General features: G+C 40.2%; 1 protein-coding gene across 1 annotated transcript in view; it reads right to left on the bottom strand.

Annotated features, from left to right (window-relative positions):
- The window catches only part of MMP2 (matrix metallopeptidase 2), a 34,104-nt gene extending 18,390 nt beyond the window's left edge, over window positions 1-15,714 (bottom strand). The window contains exons 1-6 of the mRNA XM_082062381.1: window positions 15,412-15,714; window positions 11,248-11,474; window positions 9,553-9,701; window positions 7,322-7,450; window positions 5,728-5,901; window positions 299-472 (exon numbers count right to left, since the gene is read on the bottom strand). Of these exons, the coding sequence (XP_081918507.1) occupies window positions 299-472; window positions 5,728-5,901; window positions 7,322-7,450; window positions 9,553-9,701; window positions 11,248-11,474; window positions 15,412-15,555 (997 nt within the window). The 5' untranslated portion in view covers window positions 15,556-15,714. The remainder of the gene's footprint in view (window positions 1-298; window positions 473-5,727; window positions 5,902-7,321; window positions 7,451-9,552; window positions 9,702-11,247; window positions 11,475-15,411) is intronic.
- Between the last annotated feature and the right edge of the window lie 3,417 nt (window positions 15,715-19,131).

Below are 19,131 nucleotides of genomic sequence, written 5' to 3'. Positions count from 1 at the left end.
GACATCTCTTCCAGGGCCATTAATGAACTGTAATCTATTCTTAATTATCCTGCAGTGGTAGACATTGAGTCCTGCCGATCAGTGACATTTGTGCACCCCGATAAATGTGGTGTGCTATGGCATGCAGTGTCATTTGCACAGATCGCTCCTGTTCTAGTTACTTCCTTGGCCACCTGTGCTGAAATTGTGCCTAACTCATCAACTTGTATGTGCTCTGCTGAAGGGGCAAAACAGGAGACTTTTTTTACTTAAAGCAATGACAAATTAGGCTCTGTTATGAAAACAATGTTTCTCATACCAGTCTCTGGACAGAATCCATATTTCTTATCTCTGTCGTAGTCTTCTGTGGTTCCACACCATCGGTAACCGTCCGTCCTGCCTTCTGTTGTGCACTGGTCGTAGGATTGCCCTTGGAATTTGAAGGGAAATTTGCATGGCTGCCCCTCCCCATTGCCGCCCATGGTAAAGAGTGCTGTAGGGAGAATGAAAAACATCAGTACGCGACGCTCAGCACCAACAAGGAATCACAGTGTGCCTATGGTAACATGCAAAGGTCTTGACAGAGATTAGCCAGCCATTGTGCATGGTGCAGGTCACACTTAGAATCTCTACTTTACAGCAGCTATGAAGTGTTTTGGCAAGATAGACAAGAGGTGCTACAGTCCCTCAAATGTATAGAAAGGGATGACTGACTGGGAATGAAGAAAATTCCACCAAGCTGCTTGGACGTGGTTTGAATAGTGTATATCCTTTATAGCCTACCCCATAACATAAATGAATATCCCTTCTTGAAGCAACATTTAGAAAGTGGATGCTGGGAAGGTCACTCATGTTTAATGCTCTGCTGGTTCATTTGTCTTGCATCAAAAATGTTAGCTGGGATGGCAGACTTTGTACAGAGCCACGGACAAGCCAGATGGGTTTTTCCTAATGGCCATCTGTGTACATTTTCAGTTTCTTTAAGATGATAGTGTACAGTAGAGTCAGAGAACACGCAGAGGCTTTTCCTCTAGGCTTTGCTTCACATTTTTGAGGATCCCTGCAGCTGGGCTCAGGCACTCAGCAGGTAAGCACGAGAGGACAAATACGAGTCCTCCGACAAAGCATAACACAGGAGGCTTCACCTGTCTTTTGTTTCATTAATGTTCCTGCACATAGTGTATTGGTCTTCTAGGGGCTATTTATTGTCCATCCACATACACAAGGCCATGTAGCTCAGCCCTGAGAACCAGAAATATCTCTTATGGATGGAAGAGTACAGATTAAACTGAGTCAAGTGTTCTGAGATCTGGTTTAGGATTTTAGTAAACTTTCTGGAATATCTAGAGAAATGTCTCATGCTGCTATTTTAAAAAAAGTATTTCCAAATTGAGTTGCATGAAAATGCAGCTGGCCTGGAGCATCTGACGTCTTGTGAGTCTGTCTGTGACTTCTGGCTGCTCTATCAGTGGGAATCCTCAATGGTGGGACAGTGTCCATGAGTGCCATGTGCTGGGGACAGGAAACCATGAGGGCAAAAATGGGCTTGGCCTTGCACTGAACAGACACCAAAAATCCTTCATGCAGCCTTATGCTAATTCCTCTTGAGATTTAAGAACAATGCCTCAGAATGGAACACGTCTGTGTGAATTCCCAGTGTGCAGTATGCATGATTTGGCCTTTTTTAAGGTTCCCAAGGGGACACCTTTCTCCCTCTCCTTCTCCCAGTTTAAAGCTACAGCTCAAACCTAAACATGTATGTGGGAAAGCTTGGCAGGTTATTTCTAACTTCGCTGTCATCATTTTTGATGACCAAAAAGCTGTCGTAACCTCTGTCTTGGTGTAGGATTTGAAGGGGTTTGCCTTTCCTTAGTCTTATACATCAGTGGAAAGAGACTTTTTTTTTTTTTTTTATGAGCGTGCTTCACTTTTTAGAGTAGTAATAAATAAAAACCAAAGACCTTTTCTGTCTGAAGGGTGACTGGGAAGGCTGTTGACAATGTGCTATTGTGACACAGGTGATTCATTTTGCTTTTTCAACTTAAATCAGTAATTGGCCACAGCATGAGAGGCACGAACCAGTAAGTTACTGGGGTCAGTTCCAGTCCCACGAAGGAGAGAACTTGGAACTTTGCAGGCCTGGCTCAAAGGCAGGAGTTTGTAAACTTCTCATCTGTATCATTCTGCATCAGGGACACGGAAGCAGCCACACAGGGTCCTGTCTCTGGGCCAAAGGTACTTGTCAAGTGCTACACGCACTGTGCCTCCCCAAAAGAGCAAGCTGCAAATGTTTGTGTTTGTCTCAGATGCTGTAATAAGTTAGGAAACGTGAATTAACTGGGACTGTGGGTATTGTGATTGGAGAAAGACTTTATTTTTTTATAAAGAAATGATAGAATTGGAAGGCAAAATTAAACAGAATTGTTTAGATGACTCATTTACCACATGAGCTCCTTCCAGCTCTAGATCTGGCGAACTCTCTATATTAATAGCCTTTTTTTATTCATTTAAATGTGGCTATGTTGCCAAAACCTTATGGAAAGTCAGTCTCTTACTGCTGAAGTCTGAGTCACAGTCAAAATGCAGTTTTTCATTTTGCTTGAGGTAACATCATGTGATGGTAATAACAGCGGTTTATTAAGTTTTCAAATCCTCCTCCCTACCTTAACTAGAAAATTCTTCATTTTAATATAAATGAAGGTTAAAGACAGAGACTAGTCCAGTTTGCCCCAAAACAAACCAAAAGCTTTATTTAGTTGTCAAGGGGTCTTAAAGGACCTGACTCTTGTTCTGCATCGTGGTGAGCTCAGCAATTTAAAAACCAGTAAAGCTATGCTGATGTGAGAGCAGAATCAGCCTGGATATTACTAATCTCTTGCAGTACTATGCTTTAAAAATGCTTCCAAATCCATAGTGTGGCTCTATAAGGAGAATAATTGAAACTAACTACAGTGAAATAAACAGGTGAGAAACAAACACCAATATCTAGGAGTGTTGCCCCCAGCACAGACTCTGTGATGTAAATCCTGCCCTATCTGAATTTATTAACTGGGTTTTAGCAAATGGTGTCTTGGAATAATGAGTGAACAATGCTGCTCTGAATTTAATAAGAAACATCTGTGCATAACTGTACAAGGATCTTGCGAAACAATTACATCAGAAACAAAAGGGTGAAACCCTCTGTTCCATTTCAGAAACCTCGTCACAAGCATTTCCAGGAACATCAACTTCCAGAACTGATTTTCCCTGAGAGTTCTTCACTGCTTACATTTTCGGTCCTCTATGACTGGGATTTTACAAAGGTATCAGTCAGGATATGTGGATCTAAGTTTGTCCAGCTGCCTATGATCTGGGCTTCGTTCTGACCATATCTGAGCATTTGGAATATTTTGAAGAAATAAGCCAAATTTTGCTCTTTTCCAGCTGGAGGGATTAACTTGGGGGGAAGGTGGGGATGGAAGAATAGGGCAAAGTTTTAGGAAAAAATGTTTGTGTGGGTATGTGCATGCCTATAATCTCCTGAAGTAATTGTTAGGCTAAAGAAGCTAGTTCTGAAAGTCATGTAACTAATGATAACTTTTTTTTTTTTAAATTAACTGAAGTCTGTTAGAAGTTCACACTCTTGTTTGTTCATCCCCAACAGTTGTTTAAATAGCTGTCGCCATGACAGATCACAGCTCTAGATGTGATCTATAATGGGCAAATAGGGTTTTGGAAATCTAAGAATATTTTTTATCACATTAGGGCTAGAAGACAGCTATGTTCTATAACAGATTATCTGTGTAAACAGCTAGCATCCTGATGCAGAAGGTTTGTAATCTCATATTGGAAACTGTATGGTCTTGCCGATGAACTTGAGAAATTCCCCAAATTTGTCAAGCAGGAATTCTTTCAGTGTTTGGCTACAATAGGATAGCAGAGAAGTTTTGAAGACAGGATATCTGCACTTCTTCTGCATACACATATCTGTGGCCTTTCAAAAGATTGCGCATACTTACCTGACACATCCATATTAACGCACACACGTGTTTGTACAGTACTGGTTGAGGCTTGTCTGGGCCGTGTCAGGCTGTGCTTGTGCATTCTTGGTCTGGCAAAACCCCAACATGTCTTGTTTTTTTTAGCTTTGCATCTTAAGCATCACTAATGTAGCCCTAATATTATAAATAAGTTTAGTACTATTGCTCCAAGCAGGATTAGCATGAGTCCAACAAAAGCTCTGTTGTTTTCTGTTTCGTTCTCATTCATAACTCCCTTATTATTTGTTATGACACAGCACTAGCAGACAGGAGTTTGAGTGACCCAGTGGGTCCATTGCTCAGGACATAAGATAACAATAGGGGTTAAACACTCCCTCCTGCCAAAAGCTTAGAGCAATCGGTTATATACGAAGGGGAAAAAAGTGAATGTGGGAAAGTGCAGTCCTGGGAATGTCTGTGAGTACAGGTGCCAGCACTGGAGCTGGCAAACAGGAGATGGAACCCGTGGCTAAAAGCCCCACACCCTCTCTGCTTTGCTCTCTGCTGATAAATTAGCACAGTAGGCTACAGCCAATTATACTTAATTGTTTCTCTGAAGGTTTCCTGCTGTGTGATATACAAGAAATCAAATTAACACTCATATAATAATAAATTATCTGAAATCTTATATCTAGTAGACTCATCAATATTTTCAAGCATATAAATATGAGTTCCCAGTGTTTAACAGGAAACATATTGCTATAACTTCATTTGAAAGATAATAATAATGTGTATATTTTTTAAAGGTTATGGCTACATGAAAGCATTATACTAATTGTTTAATTTGTAAAGGAGTGTTTCCAAATATGAAATAAATTGCTTATGAAATAGAGGATTCTGTGCATGTTCCAAAAAGTCAGAAGTTTGGTACAATCTTAGATTTCCTAGGCCCTCTAAAGTTTTGTACAGACACTAACGTGGAGTTATGATTTCTGAAATACAGTGTTATTCCTGTATCTAAAGTGAGCTGTTGGCACTGCTTTGTGAGTAAGAGTCCCAAGACCTGCGGTAAAAATAAAAACCTGAATTCTGAAAACGTAAGTGCTCTCCTGGCTAGCAATTTGCACTGTGCTAACATATAAATAGCTTTGTACCAGTATGGATACTCACTTGAAATTCAATCCTTTTTATTTTGAACAGCAGTATAATGTCATTTAAAGGGTGATTTGTGACAATAGTAGTGTCACATTGTACTAAAAGGGCTCCTAGACTCAGAGCACCAGTTGGTGAAATTGGTATGCAAAGTTTCAGAGGTTTGGTCTAATGAGTTTCATCCTTAACTGCTATTTTTTGTCAGTTACAGCTCTTGAAGGAGATGCAGTTGTTAATGGAATGGCTTGCAAGTTAGGGAGAGGTTTCTGTCATTCAGTGTGCTCCGGCTCCAAATTTGGCCCTGTCCTTACTCTGAAAGTTGTCTGTCTTGGATTGTGAAACTCGCCCTGTGGAGTCTTTGGTGGATATCTGGGGCCAACATTTCTTCAGACATATCTTCAGTGTGTTCTTCTTTTAGAGAAAGGCCTTGGCCTGGGTCACCATCAGTTACAAACTCTCCTACACCAAGGGAGCCTTTAGGGAGTTTTGCCTGCTTAGATACTGCGGAGATATTAAACAGCCATAAATCTAAATCTGCCATAAGGGAAATGGAAAAAGTACAAGGAGACTTGGATGGGCAAATAAGTAGGGAACAGACTACCAGGAGAAAAAACAGTAGAAACAATGATCTACTTACACTCATGGGGACAAAAGCCGTATTTGCCATCTGCATCAAAGTCTTTGGTTGTGGAACACCAGAGGAATCCATCGCTGCGTCCTGCATCTGTGCAGCTGTTGTATTCCTTGCCATTGAACCAGAAGGGAAATTTGCAGTATTCACCATCTGCATTTCCATATTTCACTCTAACCACTATAAAGAGAACAAATGCAGTGGTGAAATTAGCCACCAACTGATATTAAAAAACAAACAAACCCAGTTTCTGGACACCTTTTCCTGGAGGATACCAGTATAAAAATGCAGCCTGAATTTCCACTTTGAAATTCAACATGCTGCTGGTCTCTCTATTGGCAAGATGATCATAGCTGAAAAAATAACTGGTAATTTTGAAGGAGTTACATGTATATTACTCATGGCAAAGTGTTAGAATGAACAGTCCTTTAAAACCAACCCAGAAAAATATATATGCTGTTGTTACTATGGCAATGCAAACTTATAAACATGCTGTTAATACATTTAATAATTTAGTTTCTTTGGTAACATCTAAAATGTTCAGCATGGTTTGAAAGGTTCCGGGCAGCAATTGAACATGAGCCGAACATGGCTCATGCCTCATAAACCACTTTGGTATTTCCAATTGGACATCAATGAGATCTGCTGTGGCAATGGGGGACAGGGTGGTAATGCAAACACATCCAGATCCTGGGATTTGTTTCAGTTTGTCACGTATAGTCTTAAGTCTACAGTACCTGTTGTGTAATGTATGGTACTGTGTACATCAGTTACTTATCCATAGCATTTATTTTAGCAGTAATTAACTGGGTGCTTGTGCAGCATTTGCACTAATATGGGAAACAGTTCCCTCCTGTTGTCAGTCTGAGGCAGGGATCCAGTCCAGTTAGTGCAGCCACCGGTCAGTGCTGTGCTGAAGTTAAAAGCAAGCCAAACAGAAGGAATTTGACTATTTTGATAATAAAGTCCAATTGCTTTTTCAATGGGAGGACAGCTGAGAAAACTAGAATTTGAAGTGAAAGGTAAACGTGAGTTTGTATTCTTATTCTAAGATTTCCAAATTATACTACGGTAGAAGAATTGTAATGAGTACTGTATGATTGTGGCAAAGTTCAAGCTGAAAAAAGAGGCTCCAGACTACTAATACTTGGTCTTTTTTGTCCAGTTCAGGTGGTATTATCTATACTTCAGTTATTTTCTTCTAAAGGGTGTGGCAAATGGCCTGCTAAAGATTCTTGGAGATGTTCTTAATCCACTGTTTGATGTCAATTTTGTTTCAGTCATCAGCATGAGGGATTTATATTCCATTTGTTTTTGACAGAGACCATGAGTATACAAAGCTTATTCTGTTGGATTGTTCCATTTTGTACAGCTGGAGCCACAATTTAAGTCATCTTAAAAGGGGTATGTCAGCAGAAAAGCACTGGCCAGTCTGCCTCTTACAAATGAACTTGAGGATGTTGTAGTTTGTATACAGTAATTTTCACCCCCTAACATTTATTGAGATGTGAGTGAATGAAATTTAGTGCAGTGCCTGAAACAGCATTAAAACATAGTGGCCAGCAGGCCACATGTTCCAAAACATTAAAGAGTCTGGTACCTTGCCCCTCTCCAAGAGTCCACAGTTCATCATCATCAAAATGGGAGTCTCCTCCAATTCCTGGCCCTGGTGCAAAGGCATGAGCCAGGAGACCGTCTTTGCCATCGAATGGATAGCCGTCACCGTGTTCTGCGGGGGGAAGCAGACAAAAAAGAGCAGTTTCTAATGACCTCAGCTCTGTCAGAATCCATACGTGAATGATGATTATCATGTGTATTGTCCCAGCACCAGAATAGTCCAGTGAGTGGGTTTACTGGTACGGGTTGTGCTGGCAAGACTGAACCAGAAGAGAAGCAGCCAGTTCTTACAAAGAACATTAACTGTCAGTACTGCAGTTGTCACAGTATGTCATTTTGTATCTCGTAAGTACTGTGGAAAGGAATTGGAGACAGTGCAGAGCACTGCAATACACATTAGATGTGTGGCTGCACACTGCTGTTTCTCAATGGAGACTGGTAGGAGCAGCAAAATAACCATTGTAGGTATTTCCAGATAACTTGTGTCAGTCTCCAACACAGAGACTGGAAAGTAAAGATGGATTTCTTTTTGCAGGCTGCTCTTTTCTGCTGCCCCTCAGACTGCTGTGCTCTTTGTGCAGGATAATAACTACTTCATGCAGGAAAGCAAACCAGCCGAGCGTCTCAGCAGTGAGCCCCTGGAAAGCAAACTCTTACTGAGTGCTCTGAGTCCTGTGAATGAGCCTATTCCCCCTCCACATCAGGCACTCGAGTCTCGGGCAGCTCACAGGGCAACACCAGGTTAAGTAGCTTTCCTGTTATTACACTGTAGGCTTTTCTTGGAAGTACACCGTGTGTGGGTAAGGCAGGCTGGCAAGGGCATAACCCTGGTATTCATAGCTTTCCTACCACACTGACCTGTGCATCAAAGCTGGCTGCCAGCATCTCCAGTTGCATCAATTCAGGCCTTTTGGTCTGATGTCTTGCCATTTAACAGAAGCCCTAAACACACAGGCCTGATTCTGTACTCTGTTACACTAATTTCATGCTGGTGTCACTCTCTTAATAGTAGCTTCAGTTCTTTCCTTTCAGTAGACTAGTATGTCAGTTGTCAACGAGAAGATTTTGGCATATATTAGATGCTTTAGTCCTACTTATTTTAAAGTTTGCTTAAGAAAAAGTGTAAAAATTAAAAACCTTGTGGATGTCCTGTGAATCTGACATGCAGTAAAGTGATAAGAACGAATGAATGTGGAAGAAGCTCTTCTCCCACTGTTTCTGAGCTGCCTATAAGCAGCAAGTACTGAAACCAGCAGAAACACTTCTGCTTTTGTAAGACTTTTTTTTTTTTTTTTTGTGAACCAAGCCAGCCTGGATGAGGATCTGAAGTTTTGAGTTCTGTACAGAATCTCTGAAGCTTTTGAGGTCGACTCATCAGTAGCTAAAGCAAAGCAAACCAGCTTGAAATGAAGGCTCTTACAAAGAGCCTTTGAACTGATCACTTCCAAAGTCTACCTCCCAAGTGATTGGCTGCACAAGTATCTTCATTAGTATTAAAAATTCTGTGACTGTACATAAAAAGTTAAAAATGCCCCAGGTTTACACTGAAAAGCTATAAACATTCTTTCAGGGGAAAGCAGAATTAATGGAGAAGGCATGTACAACAAAAATGAACCAAGTCACCTATCATCAGCTAGACTCAGACCATAATTCAGCTTATGATCCATTTTTTTAAGTTCCTCAAGACCAAAGAATGCATTGAAAGCCTGCATTCTGCTATGCTGAGGAACAGAGACCAGCTCCAGGCTCAAAACCGAAAGTCACAAATGCATTTTTAAACTCCATTATGTTAGGACCTCCACTTCTCTTGCTGGAAAACTAAGTACGGAGCTATAACTAAACAGTATTATGATGGCATTCCATTCTTTTCCATGGCAGGAAGCCAGCTCACATCATCTGAAGATCTGTACCAATATTTCCCAGTTCTATTTCTGTTTTGTAAATTTAAAAATAAAATGTTGCCCCTGGTGATTCTCTTTTGGAAAGATAAATATAGTATAAGGATATTGTATAAATACTTCTCACTCTCTCATGTATAAGAAAGAAGAAAAATATCTTAGTGAAATTAGATCTTAGCTTGTTTAAACCAAGTGCAAACTAGGACAAGGTTTTCCAGAAAGGCTCACGGGTACTATGTATTGAGGGTAGATCGTTCCAATACTAAGGATTAATGAAATGAAAATGAAAAACATATGTAAAAATAGAAAAATATACCCCATCGTCCAAAATTAATCATAATGTCAGCTTCTCCATCATTTATTCGATTAAATCTCAGCGGTGTGACGTCACTCCAGACTTGAAAGGCTCGAGCAAAGGCATCATCGACTGTCTCAGGATCCAAATCTGGGGTATAGCCTATAATCCTTAGAGGTAAAAGAAAGAGTTAAATAACACATAAACCCTCTCTCAACAGTATCTTTTGTTTACTGATCAAAATTCTGAGTGGACTCAGTAGTGAAACCGGTTAAGCAGTAACACTGCTGCACCTGAGATCTAGACACTTGCCTTTGATTCAGAAATGTGTTCAGGTGTGGCGCTTACTCTTTATTTTCCTTTGGAACTGACACAGCAGCATGAATAAAATTCTGTAGCCAGAGGCTGTAAAGCTTGCATGGCAGTGGGCCTTGCACCAGATATTCAGGGTTTTGTGTCAGTGTTGAGATGCTGGCAACACAACACCTTCTGTTCTTTTGCTCCATTACATTTGAGAGTTAGGTTTTGGTAGACTACCTAGCTTGCCAGTCAGTCTGTCACTTTAGACATGAACATAAAAGCACATCTTGAGATGCAAGATGTATTTACCAGAAAAAGAGCTCAATAATGTTCTGAAAGTTTAAAGTGTGGATTGTTTTGCTGTTTAATAAGAGTCAAACCCAGCCCTTCTTCTTCCCCTTTGTAGTTGGCTGTATATTGTTTCACCCCAGCTGATTGCTAACCCTTTACCAGTGTGTTGGCTGTGTTGGCAATGGGATACATAGGGAAAGGGGCAGTAAAAGTGTGTCAGATAGAGCCACAGGCGTGACATGAGAAAGGGACAAACTCTTAAGTGCATTGCTTTCTTCTTCTTTGTATGTTTTAATTGGTCTTCTTAGTGCATTATATTATAACAAGCTGACCTCCATGTAAAGACAAGTTTCTAGTTCTTTGCTGCTGGGGCTGGGAATAGTGAGGGAAACTACTTTGTACCTAAGGAGCGTGAGGAAGAGTAAGAAGGACGTCAGTAAGTGGGGGCTGCCAGAGCTGTCACAGGTTTTTTCAGTGTTTATTCGGCTAGTCACACAACAAGGGGGTCATAACTTGTGGGGAAGCAGCAGACCAAGTCAAGCAGTGAAGACAAATCTGCTGTTTGTTCTCATTGGGGCTAAAAGTTTATTTCTAGATTTTTTTAAATTACTGACTTCAGTGAGAGCTATATTTGCCCCTAACTCTTCAGAGTAGGAGTAAGAAATTCAAACATGCCAAACCTATTGCAATGGGTTTGTTATAAACTGTGTTTGTATATATCTGGAATGTGGTTGTTGTATTTTAAAATCTAATTGATGACCTCCATTTTTATGGCTGTGGATGCAGAGGAGTTTGTCCTCTGCATGGCCCCTGCTGAGCAGGTGAGATACTCCTGCTCCACTTCCCTTGGCATGCTTGTAGCAGAGCAAATGATAAAACCAACATTTCTTTAGTCTCAGCCGGAACCATAAAATTGCGCTTTAGGTGATTATTCCTGAAATTTTACAATTTGAAATTTCAGAGGTGTTTACTAAAGCATCTGGTAGTTATCCAAGGAGAGATTCTAATTCAAGAACTCCTGTCTAGACCTCTTAGCAGCCACTCCACTTCTAAGTGTCTTGGTTGATTGCTTCTTAAAAACACTGTGGTTACATGTGAGCAAAACCCAACATCACCACCCAGTACCTGTATGTTATATGATTCTTTTCCCATTTTGGCTTTCTTGGAAAGAAGTTGTAATTGGCTACATCTGGGTTACCACAGCGGGGTTTCTTCATTGTCTCAATAGTGTTTTGATCCAAATCTCCTGTTTCAGGCAGGCCAAAAAATTTTTGCATTTTCTTCAAAGTATCTTTCAGGACAAATAAATTGCAGTTGTCTTTTGGACACCCATAGTATTTATTCAGGTATTGCTTGGGAAAAAAACACAGAACAAAGACTTTGAAACTCATAAAAGAAATAGTTAACCATTACAAATAAATACTGTAACTCCATGTTAGCTTTCCATCTGTAATTTGCAAGTTTCTTTTAAAAATTGCTATTATTAGTAACTGAGAGACCAGCAGAATCTCCTTAATTGACACAGACCATCCTTGATCACACAACATTGCTAATTAAGCAATCATTTCCACTATTAGCTATCACCTTTACTTAATGAATTGCTTTATTAGTAAGTAGAGCACAGAGCTTTAATGTAGAACTACAAAGTAAAAATGGGTTTATGCTTTTTGGTTTCTTTATGATGTATAAATCTGCTTACAGTTTTAGATTTTGTGCAGTTTTTTTCTTGGAAGACTCTATGGATTATTGAGAAACTTGTCAAGTTATCAAAGCAACCACACAAATGAGACCACATTAATTGAAGAGAAAAACAAACCATTGCTTATTCAAACTGCACAGAGCTATTTGAATGTTGTGTGTGTTTGCTTTTGAGTCAAACATTGCAAAGATCTGAGGAAGAATATCTTTGGTAACATCTCAGTTGCCTGGACACTGCAGCCAATCAATATCTGTTTAAAAGTCCATTGAACGCTCCCACAGATTATCGCCAGACTGGTCTTTCTGATACAGCCATGGCAGCAGGTCACAAAATTCTCTCTCCTTAGAAATCCGTGGTCATAAAGGATCAAAAAGGTGGCAGGAATCTCATTATTTTCATTTCTTATCTAAAATAATACCCACCTAAGTCTCCGCCACTGTCCTTTTTTATCAGTATGACCTAATTAGCAGGTGTAGTGCGGTTAAAAACCAACCAACCAACCAAAGTAAATAAAATCTGTCTGTTGTTTTCTGCAGTCTCTAGTCCTGGAGGAACAATGGGTTAGTCTCTTCCCTGGCAATTGTTCCAGTTAAGCAGCTATGTCTTTCAGATGTGTGTTGATAAGTTGTGTATTTATGTTAAACTGACCTGTAGATAAACAGCTGTGGTCCTCATTATCTATATGTGGTCCCCACTTTCTGTGCAATACACAAGTGGGATCACACAAACAATTTAGTATTTATTATTTTTTCCCTTAAGTTCATTGTTCACTGGCAGAATAAATGTGAGCTGCTTGGAGTAGGGGACAACCCATATCCTCATTGAGCAGTAGATAAATGGATCACGATGAAGATATTATTTTCATTCATGGGTTCTAAATAGCTTGACTGAACTATCTGGAGTTGTAGGTGTTATCCAGTAAAGTGAATCCTACTCTTGCATAAAGATTTCAGGAACTCTGCACTCAAGTCTGGGTTTCCAATATTTTATACGTAGCTCTAAAAAAAATGCTACAGCTGTGCCAAATGGCAGGTGTACCCAAACTGATGCACGGGCCACCCAGACTGGTGCTTGGCATGGCCCAGAGCCCTTACCAGTGATGCTGTTAGACAGGAAAATTGCATGTTGCTGATCTTTCCATTAAAACTGTCTGTAGCAGAGGAAGAAGCATCCTTCAGGTATTTTATTGAAAATATTAACTACAAATCCAAGGTATGAAAACACCAAAATTGTATCAGAGAGAATTATTTCTAACTGAGGATTACAAGAAGCCTGGCAAAGTGATTGCACATTCCAGTTCTTGTGCCAAGCGGTATTCCTGAGGGAAACCGTACTTTGTGTATCTAATTAATTGACTGAAGTTCACCCAGGAGACTGGGGATAAGACCACTACATCAGCAAAACATAGCAAAGGATATTTGATGACTACAGTTGGTCAAGCCTGGATTTCACCACCCCCTGACTAAGTCTGAGCTACCAGCATAGGAAATGGTTCACAGCTTACTCAGAAAAAGGATTTAATCAAGAAGTTACACCATTTCCTTCAGAGGGTCTTCTATCCACCTACTGACTCAGCACAGACTATGCCTGTTTTTTGTCGTGTTTGTAGCTTTGATGTGGTATTTCTCCAGTGGAGACTGCGGCACTGGGAAATACTGGACACGGAATGGCTTCACCTTTGCTACCACCAAGCTTCTGTCTCCTCATAGTTAATGGGGCCTGCTGGGAATTATGTGAAATGCATTAAGAACATAATCAAACAGGCCAGCTTGGAGGATCTGTTCTTATCCCAATTTTCATTTTAATGAGGTTATAGACTTTCTTATGCTTCTGTTTCCATCTCCCAGTGAGGTACCATGATATAATACAGACTGTACAGCAGAACTGATGTTTACTGAAGAAGCAGGATGCTGTTCTTGCTATTTTAGGTTTGGGAGTAAGATATGCAACCAAAAATATAAAATGAGGCATGGTAAAGAATTTTGCTTGCTAGGATTCTAAATAAAAAGCTAACCCCTCTCAGTTTTTCCTAAAATGGAGATTTTACTGAAGATGAGAAATGAACATAACCAGCTGTTCTATGAGAGAGAATCCTGAAGAAAATGTAGTGTCTATGTAAACCACATCTTGGCCTAGGCTGTGAAATTCAGTTTCCCCAGAGTCAGCAGGGAGCTGTGGTGATCTGGAATTTTGATCCAGCCCGTTAATGAAACAGGGTCCAGCTGCAACATAGCAATTTGTGTTCTGCTGCAGTGTTGGGGCTGTTCCGATGGAGAGTGTGAGGCAAAGGCGGCCAGTTAGCATTACCCAAGAATACTCCAAGAAAGACAAAGAAGAATGCTAGTAATTTTCCTCTGAGTACACGTAATAAATAGATTGTTTGAAATAAACAGAGGTATGGGGAGATGTGGATTGCTGTTATTGAATAAAAGCCTGACCGTGTCCAGGAAAATAGATTATTTAAGAGTGGTTAAATAACCATTAGGCATGTGGGACCCCACTCTCCTCTCCCACATGCACTGCCCCCCATCCCCTGGCTGGTGTGCTAAGGCAAAACCTTGGGTGAATTTGTTTTGCTGAAGGCTGAGGAGTGCCCTTTTTGGGTCAGTTTCTCTGTTTTTCCTAAACTTTCCACCACAGCTGCCATCTGGAAATTCTCTCGCGACCCTCCCCCAGACGTTCTCTAGCCTGGCAAGCTTTCCCAAGATGCACACCAGCTCCTAAAGAAAAGTGGACAACTTTCAAACCTCTGTGTCCTAAAATAAGAATAATTTATCTCACTCTTCCTTAAAATGGACTTACTGCTGAGGAAGAGAAATGTCTATAATTTACATGCTAAAATAAGGATAATCCATCTCAATCTCCCCTTAAATGGACTTTCCCATAATGTCATTTTTATGAAACTTCAGAACATCAAATAAGGTTAGAATAAAATGCTGTAGAGTTTTGGCTATAATTTGCTAATGTCACAGAAATCCAAACTCCCTCCACCTTTTTTTTTTTCCAGATTGAATTTGGAAAAAATATTTCTTTAAACCTCTGATGAGATTTTTTTTTTTCAAAGTCAAAACTAGTCACAATGGCTTCTGAAACTCAAGCCAGCTTTTGATTATAATTGTCCCTTAAAGCTGTGTTTATGCAACTCACGGCAAACAATCTGGAAAACAAACTTCTGAAAGCTGTGAGACGTGCATTGAGTGAGTCTAAACAGCCCTCACTCCTACCTGACTTAAGTAAAAAAATTACATGTCTCTTATTTGCCCTTCTCCCCTCTTACCATTGCGATCTTTTGATTATAGTTGCAATTATTTAATGAAAGTATTTTGCATGTTCAGACTTACAAAAAAAAAAAAAAAAAAAACAACAAAAAACGAAAACCCCAACTTTGCTGGCTTTAAAAATTTAAAGAGAGGAAACATTACTTGGCTCTGGTTTTAACTTTTGAAAGCTGATACCTTTGTTAGCTAGCTAGCACTTCCAGAAACTCTAGGGAGAGAATGCTACAGACATTCCTCAGCCGAAACAAGAAAGAAACATCTGCTTATGAAACAACAATATAAATCTGAAGCAAAGATGAAACCAACACTTACCACTGCTAGTTCTTTGTCTGTTTTGGGAGTGCTGTCTCCAGGAAACTTAATGATTGGTGACGGTGCAGCTAAAGTTTTGTTCAATAGATATACTTGGATTAATAGGACTTTAAAAACGAAGCCACAGACAATGTGAGTCTTCATTCTGCCTAAACTGGTGCTCTCCTCTTTGGAAAAAGGTTTTCCCCGCCTGCCTGTCAGTTCTTTTAGCTGCACAGTGCACCAGTTGCTTATCTGCACATCTTGACTCTCTGCACCGTTTTCTCTTTTGCTTGCTCTAGCAATTCCTTTGTATGTTTAAAACATCCAGATGCGCAGTCTCAAGCTACCACAAGAGGAAGTCTGAAAACTAGTGGAAACATGAGAAAAGGGCAGTTACCAGATGTGATTGCTGTGATTTTAAGGTAGCAACAGGCAGATACTTATTACTGCTGAAAGAGGCTACATTTTCTCCTTGTTTACATATATGAAAGAGTTTAGTTATGCCAGAGAGCAGAAAAAAGCAAAATCCGACTTAATCTTGAAGTGCCCCACATATATTTTAGATTAAAAAAAAAAAAAAAAGTTTAAACATTGTTTTCCTGGCTAAGTATTTTTGTTATTTTTTAACCTATCTTTTTTGCCACAGACATGATATTCTGCTTTGGTCATATGTGGTCACACTCCTACACAGTGCCTTAAAGTAAATATTTTGGTGACGGGTTTTGCGGCAGACCCCGCACGGGCTTCTTATCCCTCTCCGGCTGCGCAGACTGTAGGTCTGTGTATGCCGGGCTCCCCCATGCCTGGCGTAAGCGTCGCTCCCGCTGGGGTCTGTGCAGAACATGCACAGCTCTGAATAAGATTCTTGTGGCTTGTTTGGGTTTGGAACCAGTCTGAAGCTTTGCCATGAACAGGCACGGTGTGTCACCTTAATCTGTGGGGTAAGAGATCATCAGGCAGATTCAGCAATAGAAATTATCCTCACTAATTGACATCAGGGAATTGTACAAAATTCAGGGTTTGCTTGCACTGGGTCCTTGGTCCGCTGGTGCAGCTGCCTTAGTCTGAAATTCTGGTTTAAGTATGGCCATTGTTCATTGAGTCTTTTTATTGTGTCATTCATAATGTTGCCAGTCTCAAGATGTTAATACAAGCAGAATAAAAAAGCTGGATATTCCTAGTCTAGGGGCTTGGCTCATGACTTTTTAAGACAGGAGGCTGGCAATTGTGCATGAATGTGAACTGTGTTCTGGCCAGCCAAGCATCACAGAACAATTTCTGTTAAATGTGGGTCCAGCCATCACAGTTCTTTTGAGCATAAAGGTTGTCGTGGCTTTCCACTAAATGTTAAATGAAAGTTTTCCGGATATGAGTCTTGTTGCCAAATGGGGCTGTTAATGAAAAGGAAATACTTTGCTAGTGTTTGGTACTTATTAATAATATTTTGATATTTGATAGTAAATAGTCAATTTTGACAGTTCTCTGGTTTATGCTAATATCAAGCTATTTTGCTAACTGCACCTCACCATCCATGAACTGAGCAGTCTCCTATAAAGGCACCGGGCTGAGGCGTTCAGAGAGAAGCATTAGCAGGAACTTTTGTGCCCATCCAGTTCCATTGACAACCCAGCGCAGCAGCTGTATGCGCGGCCGCTGGGTGAATCAGCCATGGGAAGCAGCACTTAATGCTCAAGAGAGAAAGAAGAGTTACGGGAACTTCACACATGAGTGGTGCTTTCTTTGTAAGCAAGTAGTTTTGTATTGATACCCTTATATCCTTTTATGTATGGCACTTGAGTTACAGTGAACAACTTTCCCCTAATGGTTTGACTTTGAAATTACATCTTCTTTTTTAGCTTTTCCCCATCAGCAAAAGACCCACAATCATTTCTAAGAGTTGCCTTAATAAATAGCAGTTCTGAAAATATGATCCTGTTTTTCCACTGCCCTGCACTTGGCACTCTCCTGCTTTGTTTGTGATGACAGCTCATATTTGTGTCCAGCCACGTGAAACTGTAACAGAACAAAGGCTAAGAAAGCCTTCACTACATATGCCAAATTACTCTTAACTTATCCTTAATTAAGCAAGTGAAAATATGACGTGTTGTGTTGCAAAATTCTGCAGTTATCACTGTGCTCTGCAGTAGGTCAAGGGCTGCTGTAAATCTTAAAGCATAAGAACCACATAATTTTCATAAGAATTTTAATGTAATTTATGGTGGCTTAGTAGCTTTCATTTAGAAGGGTACTGCAGGGAAGCCATTTAAAGCCAAACGTGTCCTGGCACATTCCTGTTGCACTCTTAAGCCTCATTGAAATCTAATGAATGCTCAATTCTCAATGTGTCCTAACGAACGTTGAATCAGAAATGGATGAGGGAACTTTTGAACGGGCTGTGAGGCCCATGCAGTTTGAAAATCTCACTTGATTTTGTTTCTTATCTCTTCTGGTGGTGAGAGTCGGTGGAAGTCACCTCTAAATACATTTCCTCAAAAAAATTGCAAAAATTAACAGAAACCATACAGAGCTGCAGTGAAGCATTGCTTCTTACCTTTGCAGTTTTGCTGGTAAACTGCTTTGCTGGCACTGCTTCAGCTAGTGAGCGGTTAAGCAGGTTATGTCCAATTAGGAAACATAATGCATAATGGAAAATGGGATTTATGGTTGCGGGGTGAACCCATATATTGAGTTTCTGACCATTCAGCAAAAGGCATTCTCTGCCAGTAGCACCTGAGATCAGGAGCAGTTTATGAGATCCTAGCTGAGGTGCCCTCTTTCGGATACCCAAAGCAAAATGAACGCTGGTGACACATCCTTGTGAGAGTAGAAGTTCTACTGTATTACAACTAAATTTGGGCTGAAATGTTTATCTCCTTATACTTCTGTCTAAGCTCCATGGGATCATCCTGTTCTCAGTGTGCTTTAGAGATGCTGCTCTTTCTGTCTGGGAATTTATCTCTCCTGAGTCATAAAATGCTCTTCTCTAGTTACTGTGTTTGTTTCAGGTTAGAACCACTCCATATTGAAAATTTTAAACCATCTACTTTATAAGTAAGATGCCAAATTTACTTTTTAAATGCCTACTTTCATGTATTAATAGGAACTGTATGGCAGAAACCACAGTGTCTGAGGTGGCAAATGCCTCTTTTGAGGACACACTTCAGTAATAACGGTGAAAAGGGAATGATGTCTTGTGAGCTGTAAGCTACACATCTAAGTAGATTTGGCTGTGGTTAGAGACACATAAGAATGTATTAACATGCTGGTTTTATCAAAGGATTTTTCTGTTTCAGAAAGTTATTCTTGAAATGATTCAGGAGCACTCAGCGGTTCCAGGATTAGACTTCAGATGATGTCCTGGGTAATTTGCTGACAGAGTAGTCATCCCTTCAGAAATGCACTGCAGCGATGCCTACTGCCACTAATTCCAAAATTCTATCAGAAGCTGATGATTTCCTGGTGATTCCAGAGGAATACATTAGGCAGACTGTCAGTAAGCACAGTCCATGGGAGAATGACAGATTTATTCTTGGTGGGGTTTCATGAAACCTGTTGCTAGGCTGAAGAAATAATCATCAGGACAATTAGATTCTCAAGAAAGGTGCTGGTCTTCTGATTGCAGTGTCATCTGGCTGTAACTGAGCACAGTGGGATGTGTGTCTCCAGGTAAACTATTGCAGTATGTCTGCATAACCTCTTGTATTTGTTACTTCCAGTGTCTGCGCTGTCAGTTTATAG

This window comes from Streptopelia decaocto, assembly GCF_964273445.1.
Source record: "Streptopelia decaocto genome assembly, chromosome: 11".
Taxonomy (NCBI): domain Eukaryota; kingdom Metazoa; phylum Chordata; class Aves; order Columbiformes; family Columbidae; genus Streptopelia; species Streptopelia decaocto.
This window is presented reverse-complemented; position numbering and strand designations above follow the sequence as displayed.